General features: G+C 41.2%; 1 protein-coding gene and 1 pseudogene across 1 annotated transcript in view; one reads left to right on the plus strand and one right to left on the minus strand.

Moving 5' to 3' along the window:
- Window positions 1-10,332, minus strand: part of ATPAF1 (ATP synthase mitochondrial F1 complex assembly factor 1) — a 39,559-nt gene that overhangs the window by 18,536 nt on the left and 10,691 nt on the right. The window contains exons 4-5 of the mRNA XM_006164249.3: window positions 4,219-4,269; window positions 3,217-3,279 (exon numbers count right to left, since the gene is read on the minus strand). Coding sequence (XP_006164311.1) covers window positions 3,217-3,279; window positions 4,219-4,269 — 114 coding nt within the window. The remainder of the gene's footprint in view (window positions 1-3,216; window positions 3,280-4,218; window positions 4,270-10,332) is intronic.
- LOC114005263 (uncharacterized) lies at window positions 7,889-8,017 on the plus strand (annotated as a pseudogene).

Genomic DNA, 10,332 nt, shown 5'->3' on the forward strand with positions numbered 1-10,332 from the left:
GGAAAGCCTGCTCTTTCTCCCTATCTCTAACTCTCAGAATTCTTCTTGAGTCTGAAGCTGTTTTTGTATGCCTCTTCTATGTAGTCTCTCTTGATTATTTCAGTCAGAAGTATTCCTATGAATTGCTTTTATACTTTATGATTTTTGAAAGATGCCTAGAATACACTACTTCATAATTAGATAATTTACATAGGGATCTATCTTTCACTAGTTAGCAAGTTCCTAAAAGCAGGTTGTCTGCCTATATTGTCACCAATGCCTTTCAACCCCCAAAATATGTGATATACCAGTTGAATGATATATGATTGTGAGGTAGGAAAAATATATATTTGGTGTTTGCCCCAGTTTTTGCCACAAAGCTCCTAAAAGAGGCACTTAAGGGGCCAGCAGATGGTATACTGGTTACGTAGTTGGACTCTCTCTCACATGGCTGATCGCAGTGTGAATCCTGGACCGGAGGCTTGAAACTCGTGCCGGGCATGTGTGCAAGCATGCCCAAAATCCCAAGAAAAGAATGGAGGAGAAGGGATTGTGGTATGGCCATTCCCCCGGGGGGGAATTTCTTGCCTTCTGTCTCTCTCTCCAGCAAGCACATGCACTGTATAGCAAAAAATTCTTTCTCAAAAATAAATAAATAAGTAAATACATAAAAAAGAAAAAAGGCACTTAAGAATGGATGCCGAAGAATGATCCTGAAGAATGATCAGGAGTTAGCTAGGTTAACAGGGAAGCTGGAATCCTGAAGAAAGATGGGGAGTCAGCTAGGTAAACAGGGAGGCTGGGAGGATGAACAGGAAGGAAGGGTAGGAGGAGGTAAGAGACATGCTCTCAGCTGGGACTGACAATAGCAAAGGCACAGAAAGAGGGGAAGGCATCATAACCAAGGCGACCCCCAAGTAAGCTGGTTTTGAAGAATGGGTCACCCTCTTTTAGAGTTGCTCTGCTTTTTAACATCCCCATTAAAATGTGGAGGCCCAACTAATCAAAGATATTAATCAAAGTGAGACTGATCTAACCAACACAGAACCCAGAAAGACTACTAACTCCTATGACCTAGGCAAACCATTTTACCAGTGTAGAGACCCTTTTTCAAAACACTGTCTTCTCATTTTATTATTGTTATTATTTCTTGGAGAGGTTTTTGCTAAAAGGTGCGTGTGCTCGCCACAAAGACAGAAAGAGACAGAGACAGAAAGTGAGAAATCACTCCCCAGGGGGATGGCCATGCCGCAATCCCTTCTCCATTCTCCTCTTGGGATCTTGGGCATGCATGCACATGTGCCTGGTGTGAGTTTAAGCCACCAGGTCTGGGAATAAAACCGTGGTCAACTACATGGGAGTCCAGCGACATAGCCATTACGCCAACTGCTTGTCCCCTGTCATCTTAAGGATAGAAGTATATTCTGATTATTTTGATTTATGATACTAGCAGATAATGTACAAATTAACACGAAAGTTTATTAGAATGATAGATATTCCTTATAATATAGTTGACCTTAGTTATACAAAAATTGTTTCAATGAATACAAGTCCTAGAGCCAGCAGGCAGTGTGGTAGTTAAGGCTACTGGATTCCACACGGCTGACTGAGTTGTTCAAGTTCTGGACCCAGGAGCTGGAAAAACATGCTGGGTGTGTGTGCTGTGTACCCAAAATCCAGAGAAGAGAATGAAGAAGAAAGCACTGCCCCCCTAGGGAGTTCATTTTTCACTTTCTCTCGCTCTCTCTCTCTGGTGAGCACATGTGCCCTATAGCAAAATAAAACTAAATAAAATAAAATGATAATTGTCTTTTGAGCAAGATTCCAGGCCTAGCTTCTTTCTCCCCTAAACGACATGCTTGGTGTCCACATATCCCTGGCACTTCTTCCCAAGGGCCAGGCCTGAGACTTTGCATAAGTCTCTGTTAAAAAAAGTTAACACTCTATACTCCTGTACTGAGCTTATTTATTTTTATATTTGTCCCACCAAAAGGCTAAAACTTCTAGTGGATTCTCTCTTTTATCTCTTTGTCTGGTACAGAGCCTGCCATTTAATGGGTATTCGATAAAAGCTTGCTAAAATAAATAACACGGCACCTGAAGGAAGCCCATGGCAACTGGCACAACTTACTGTGAGGAAGATACACAGTCAAACGGACACAGGTTTGAGTCTTAGCTCTACCACTGACAAAGTTTCTTCATCTCTTTAAGTCACAGTTTCCTCAACTGTACATTAGGAATAACAGCATCTATATGGGGCAGTTATGAGAACTTAGTGAAATAAGCCTACGAAGCACTAGGCATAGTACCTGATGTAAAGCATGCTGCTTTTATTACTGTTCTGATCCTCTCTGTATACCTAAAATGCAATGCATGGAAGAAAATACTCATTATAGTCTAACCAGAGAGGAAAGAATCACAGACGTGAAAGTGTAAACAGCAATGTAAATCAAGGTGCATGTCAGGACCAAACAGGCAGGACAGACTTTGAACGCACTGAGAGGAGCTTTCTGCAGAAGGCCCTGTAATAACAGAAGACTTTGAATGCTAAGACAAGAAATAAAGGAAGTCACCAAACATTTGCAAATAGGCTTCTTACATTATTTTTGCTCATTTATTTAAAAACATAAATACAGCACTCACTCTGTGCCAAGTACTGTTTTAAGTGCTTTACAAATGTTCTCATTTAATTCTCCAAATAACTCTTTGAAGTAAGTATTATTATCTCCATTTTACAGGAGAGAAACTAAGGCCCTGAGACATTAACTAACTTGTCTGAGTCATACAGCTAGTATGTGGCCAGAGCTAGGACTGAAAACTGGCAGCCTGGTTCCACAGTCTGTGTTCTTAGCCAGTATTCTATACTTCTTATCTGAAAGCAAAACTTCAAGAGGATCCAAGTGACGGAGTGGGAGAAATGAGCGCACAGAAACCTATCTGGGAAGGCAGTGCAGTAATCCAGGGACAGAGAACTGATGACTGTAGATAAGATGTGGGCTATAGAAATGAAAAAAGAATGGGAAAACATGCATTGATTAGACTTACTAGAGTGAGACCAAGAAAGACAAGCTTTCTAATGCCACTGTCCTTCACGTAAGTCATTGCTTTTGCTGAAACCACTACTTTTCATTTTGGCGACAAAGAGGTGTCAGAAAATGGATGCTGCTTTCTACTTTCAGATTTGGTTCACAGAACACATATTTTCACAGAGCATGCCAACCTGTTTTCATTTATTACCTGTTTTATTTCTTCTGCTGTTTTGTCTTTCACCATCTCAATGTTAAAGATTGAACTGAGAGTCTTGAAAGAGAAAACAAAACAAAACAAAACAATTAATACCTACAGTTAAAAACCCTGAACAGCTGAACTCTGTCTCTAAACCTGTCAGAAACGTGTCAGGACGGTGAAATAGATCTTCAAAAAGCAGAGAATGAGTGTAAGAAAGTCTGCATGCTCAGAGAAAGTGCACCCAAGCCCACGCAGGTTCTCACAGTTCTATTCCTGGAGAGTATCTATTAGGTTACCATGTACTTCCTAAATGCTCCACTGTCACCAACGAGCCCTAAACCACTCTGCAGGACTCTTACTCCTGTTAAGAAGAGAAAGCCTGGGTTGTTCTGTTCTTTTCTTTTCTTTCTTTCTTTCTTTTTTTTGAGAGATTTTTGCTATAGGGCATGTGTGCTCACCTAAGAGACAGAAAGACAGAACATGAGAAATCACTTCCCCAGGAGGGCATGGCCACGCCACAATCCTTTCTCCTCCATTCTCCTCTCAGGATTTTGGGCATGCATGCACACGCACCCGGTGTGACTTTTAAGCCTCTTGGTCTAGGATTTGAATTACCGTTGACTACATGGGAGTCCTGTGACGTAACCATTACGCCATCTGCTAGTCCCCTGATTGTTTTTTTCAATGTAACTGCTATCCTACCATAGGTGGCTCCTTATTTGCAAATTAAGTCAGAAACTAAATATGCTTTTATTTGATTTTTTAAAAACTCCCTGTGGAAATAAAGGCTGTCACATGCTTCCTCTGATACTCCAAGCACCCACACTTACACTGGGGGTGGGTCAGGTCTGGTACATAAAAATTCCTAGAAATATTTCTCATCTCTACAACTGGAAAAATCACTTCATACAAAATCACTGAACCACAGTAAATACATTCAAATTTGCTGCCTCTTTTTACAGATGTCCCATGACTTCAAACTCGGATCTCTATGTTTAACTAGGAACTTACCTTGTTCTTAGTGAATCCTCTGCTTAGAGGGTGTTTCCCCAAGGCGTCTGTCTGAAATAAATGAGACAAGATACTGATCTACATCCTACTCATAAGAAAAAGACTCCTAAGCAAGGTGAGTTGCCCAATCTCATTAAGTAATTCTGCACCTGAGAAATCACCTTTTTCTACTCTATAGTAACTGTACACACTGTCCTAAGAGTTATTGTTCGTGAGACAACTTTCTTCTGATTTAGCTTCTAAGATGCACAGGTGAGGAAAGATTTGTCAAAAACCACCATCTAGGGGCAGTGGGTGGCATGCTGGTTGAGGTGCTGGATCCTTACCTGGCCTACCATGGTTTGAGTCCTAGAGTGGCAGCTTGCTTTCTCACTTTCCTTCCATCTCTCTCTTTCTCTCTCTCTCTGGTAAGAGCAGATGCCCTGTGGCAAATTTAAAAATAATAATTCTTATCACTCCCCCAGAAGACCCCCCCCCACCATCTACTAGAGCTGTGAGTTCACCTCATACCTGCCATTATGGACATGAGGGCCTCCTTCCTAGAACTAGGCCTCCTTAGTTTTCAGTGCTCTGCCTTCTGACCTGTCCATAACTGAGCCACAGAGGTGAGAAATGAAAAGGTATATTTTCAATGCTGTTTACCTCTGACAGCACTTCTGATGGCAGGTAGACTCAGTAGACCAGTCCTTTTGAGTACTCAGTTTTAATAATCTTTCCACTAAATTAAACTCCTCCTCAAAAAGGCCAAGAACAACTGAAGGTGACTGTTTCTTCTTCCAGCTGACTGTCTCTGGTAAAGGCCACAGCCAGGAAATCCTATTCAAGTTGTTTCTGGCAGTAGGATGGGTTGCTGAGTTGTTCTGAATCTCCCACTCGATCCCCAAGTTCAAGACCATGCTTTTCAGAAAGAAGGAATGCAGTCTACACCTGGGATTCTCAGGGTGAAAATACTTCCTGCATAAAACTTTGCCTTTTGTCACTCTCTGCTTTAATGAATCCGAACCTTTATAAACGATGTCCGCGGAACATGTACCCACAAATTAGACAAAAGTCTGGCACAGAAAAGCCTTTCTGGTTATAACCTTATACACTGCTGGTATTCTAGGTAGCTGTTCTTTCATAAGCAATAGTCTGAAAAGGACAGAATTGAATTAATTTTCATATTATGCACTCTTAGGTACACCATGGAAACAAAACAAACCCCTCCATTTGCACAGCTGCCCTCACCTTTCAATGACCAAACACAGTGTATTCTTTTTCTATAGTGTCCTTCCAGTCCATTCTTTTTTGTTTTTGTTTCTGAATTGCCGAAGAGTACATGTGCTCATTAGAGAGACATAGAGAGAAAGGGAGAGAAAACACCCCCCTCGACATGGTGTGGTCATGCCATAATCCCTTCTCTTCTATTTCTCTATCTTGTTGGGGTTTTTGTGCAGGCATGAACATGTGTCCAGTGTGTCCCCTCAAGCCACCAGAACTAGGACTCAAAAACCATTGTTGCCATGTGGGATTTGGCTTCCCCGAACACCTGGCTATGGAGCTATAATCCTTCAATCCATTCTTTAGTTCTGTTTTCACTTATAGAAATAAAAAATTTAAGTTCCAAGTGTAAGTTTATTGCGTCTTGTCAAATCTATAATACCATTAATATTAAGATGCACTATTATTTTATGGACCAAAAATGATTCCAGTAGGATTGATCTCACGGCCTAGTGGTCAAGGAGCCAGAACCCAGATGGCTGACTGATTTGGATCGTGGTCCTAGCAGCTTGGCAAACACATGGAGTATGTGTGTGTGCTTGCCCCAAATCCATACAGAATGGAGAAATGGAGTGGGGACTGTGGCATGACCACTGAGAGGTGTTTCTTCCATCTCCCTCTATATCTCTCTATCTCTTTCCAGTGAGCATATAAGCCCTCTGGCAATTAAGAAAAATGATGCCATTTCTCCCCAGTCCAGTTGGCAATTTAATTTGTCTATTAAAAAAAAAGAAAAAAAAACTTGGTGCCAATTAAACAATAGCTTAACATATTTTTAAAATAATTATTTTATTATTATTACTATTTTTTAAAGAATTTAACCAGAGAGAGAGAGAGAAAATGAGACAGCAAGCCATCAGGTCTGGGACTTGAACCGTGATCGGCCATGTGGGAGTCCAACACTTGAACCACAACACTACCTGTTGGCCCTTGGCTCAATATTTTCATATCACATCTATTTTTTTTAAAGAATTATTTTATTTAACTTTATTTATTTATTACTTTAATTTGACCAGAGAAGGACAGAACAAGAGAGACAGAGAGAAAGAGAGAGAGAAAAAGTGAGAAAGCAAGCCACCAGGTCCAGGACTTGAACCGTAGTTGGCCATTTGGGAGTCCAGCACCCTTAACCACCACATCACCTGCCGGCCCCAATATCACATCTATTTTAAGACAATTTTGGAGATGTTATAATGTGAAAAAAAGTGGGTTTTAGAACTGATGAAAGAAGGTAATCAAAATAGTTGAAACAGTATGCCAAGAGTCTCAAAAGAACTTAAAAAAACCCCAAATGAATGCTTTCCTTCAGAGAAGCTTTGGAAATCTGTGGGGACAATTTTTCAGTTGTCACAATAACTGATTAGATGGTGATATCTGCATTGATGGCATTGATGGGAGTGCCAAATAAGCTGTAACTTTACAGATGATTTCTATATAAAGGGGAACTTTCTCTGATCTTGCACAACTTTCTGGAAGTTTAGCTACACACTCTTGTAAGTATAAACTTTATTTACCTGGGACCTAACTCTATGTTTTGCTTTTTTTTTTAAGAGAGAGATTTTTGCTATAGGATGTGTGTGCTCACTGGAGACACAGAGAGAGAGAGAAAGTGAGAAAGCACCCCCTGGGTAAGATGGCCAAGTCACAATCCCTTTTCCTTGGGATTTTGGGCATGCACACACATGTGCCTGGTGTGAGTTTTAAGCTGCCAGGTCCAGGACTCGATCTGCGGTTGGTCATGTGGGAGTCCAGTGCCCCAACCATTATGCTACCTGCTGGCCCCATGTATTTTGCTGTGTTTTTTAAATGCAGCTTTAATAAACATTGAACTTTCTGGAAATACAACTACTATATGACTTGAGAGAAGATTAGACACTGTGAAATTTTGAGTCACTGATAACAATACTGCTCATGGTTTTGGAGTGTTTATAATTACCAACATAATATACCCCTTGACCCCCCCCACATACACACACTAAGTCAGCATTTATTGCTTATGTATTCATGGCTGCTTCTCAAATAGGTAAAAGCATTTGATGGCCGTAGCAGGTCTCATAGTACAGTCATGCCCAATAATTTACATATTAAAAGATGTATTATATTGGGACCAGCAGTTAGCCTAATGGCTATGTCGCTGGACTCCCATGTAGTCAATCATGATTCAAGTCTTGGACCCAGTGGCTTAAACTCACGCCAGGTGCGTGTGTGTGCGTGCCCAAGATCCTGAGAGGAGAATGGAGGAGAAGGGATTGTGGCGTGGCCATCTCCTCGGGGGTGATTTCTGGCTTTCTGTCTCTCTGTCTCTCTGGTGAGTGCACACGCCCCATAGCAAAACCTCTCCAAAAAAAGAAAAATAAGTAAATTAAATTTAAAAAAAAGATGTATTATATTAAAAAGATATTTTCTTTTAACCCTCTGTTTTTCTTTTCTATAGGATCTGAACCCTGCTCTTGGTGGCTGTAAAAGAAGGAAAAGAAATAATGAAGCTGGCCTCTGGTGGTGTAGCCTGGCTACACTGTGGGGCTGGTTTCAGACACCCTCAAGCAAGGCTGAGTTCTGGCCTTGTTTCTTCCTGTCCTGGAAGATCGGGGTAAGAGGTGGGAGTTAAGGGGTGGGGGACGCGGCGCTGGATCCCATAGGGCTGACTCGGTTTCTCATGACCTGCAGCTGGCTGTGGCTGCTGCTGAGTGTCTGCACTGTCGAAAGGGATCTAATGCGCCTGCTTGTCTCTTCAGGGTTTTTCTTTGTTTTCTTTGTGTTCTTGGGTGTGAGCCATGGCTGCAGAGTTGGAAGACACATGGGAAGGGGCAGCAGAAGGAAAAGCAGAATTTCTGGTGAAAACAGCTAATGTTGTATCTGTAAGTGGCCAATAAAAAAGACTCTGGGGCTGGGGCCAGGAGGTGGTGTGGTGGATAAGGGCGCTGGATTCCCACATGGCTAACCCATGGTTCAAGTCCCATAAAGAAGTAAACAGTTTAAGGGTTAATTAGTAGATTTCAAACTGGAGACTTTTGGCCAAAAAATAAAACATAAAAAGAGGAAATTAAAAACACATCATAGAGGCCAGCAGGTACCAGGTGGTAAAAGTGCTGGACTCCCACGTGGTTGGCTGTGGTTCAAGTTCTGGACCTGGAGGCTTAGAAAATCATGCTGGGCACATGTATATGCCTGTCCAAAATCCTGGGAGGAGAACAGAGGAAAAGGGATTGCGGCGTGGCCATCCCCCCAGGGGGTGATTTCTCGCTTTCTATCTCTCTGTCTGGTGAGCTCACGCACCCTATAGCAAAAAAAAAAAAAAAAAAAAAAACTCCCCCAAAAAAAAAAAAAAAAGACTCTGGAAGTATCTCTTTTTTTTCTTTCATGTTATGGTTGATGGCACTACCTTAATTGCCTCCACTGCAATTATGTGGATTGGGAGGTTATGTTATCTACCTATATTGTTTCATTTCAGGGTAGAAAAGTGTGAACTTGTAAAAAAAACTATCATAAAAGGAGGATATTAGGACCTGCAGTTGGCATAATGGCTTTGTCGCTGGACTCCCATGTAGTTGAGTCCCGGACCCTGTCGCTTAAATTCATGCCGGGCGCGGGTGCGTGCATGCCCAAGATCCTGAGAGGAGAGTGGAGGCAAAGGGATTGCAGCGTGGCCATCCTCCCTGGGGGGTGATTTCTCACATTCTGTCTCTCTGTCTTTCTCTGTCTTTCTGGTGAGCGCACGTGCCCTACAGCAAAAATCTCTTTTTAAAAAAAAAAAAAAAAAAGGAGGATACCAGCTCAGCCACGATGGTGTGGGCAGTAGCACTGTGCTCTGCAATGCTGGATCACATGGCCAATCGGGGCCCTGTCCTGGACGGACTACAATACGCTGCTATGTGCACATGTGGACATGGTCGTGCTGGCTAGAAAGCTGAGGGGAGAGGCTGAAGCAAGACAAGTGGGTAACCATTTCTCTTTCTCATGAAAGAAATAAACTTAAAAAAAAAATAAAAGGGGGGAATGTTTAGGTCCTTGTGTGGTAGAGGACCAATGACTCAAAGTAGAGAAAAGCTTTGGGAATAGAGAGTATAGGTTAGCTTTTAGCTTTCTATCCAGATAGACAAGACAGTAAGTGACTACTACCTAAGAGTTGCCTGATTTAAATTAAATCCTTACCTTTTCTGCACCTTGTCATCATAAAGCTGAATTTTACATGTTTATGAAAAAGGGGCAAAGAGCTTTTCCTATATAATATCGAAAGAAAATATAGCAATATATTTCCAAGAGCTATTGAATTATAACTGTGCTACTATAAATGCTTATTACAGGAAATGACAATTGTTAAAATATTTGTAGAAGAGAGTTGTTTGTTCATATAAAGTTTTAAACTGTATTTCTTTCTCAATCATGTGATAATCGTCTCACTGAACTGTTAAAAGTTGTCTTAAATTATTCAACTAGTTATTAAGACTGAGTATATTCTCTTAAAAGTTAGGCCCCAAGGCAAGGAAAAAAGTTATTTTCCAAGTAAAATAGACATGTCTAATTTGATTTTAAAATACAACCTAGAATCCCAGTGTAACTACCTTATTTCGGGCTCTGCAGCCCACACCTGGATTACTACATAACATCCCTGGTTCTGGCCTCTCCCAGTCCAATTTGTTCTGTGTGCCCCCTAAGCCCCCTCAGATTAATATTTTTCAAATCATAGTTTGTTAAGTGAAAGTAGTAGACTGTGGTCAGAGTTTTTTAAAAGAAGAAAAGGAATTAAAATTGGTGAGAAGCTACTGCATGTCACAAATGTAAGCTTTTTTTTGGTTAAAAGGCTTTGTTTTGGTTATAATGACACACACACACACACACACACAGATATGTGTG

The sequence above is a fragment of the Tupaia chinensis genome, unplaced genomic scaffold, assembly GCF_000334495.1.
Source record: "Tupaia chinensis unplaced genomic scaffold, TupChi_1.0 Scaffold143599_1, whole genome shotgun sequence".
In the NCBI taxonomy this organism is placed as follows: Eukaryota; Metazoa; Chordata; class Mammalia; order Scandentia; family Tupaiidae; genus Tupaia; species Tupaia belangeri.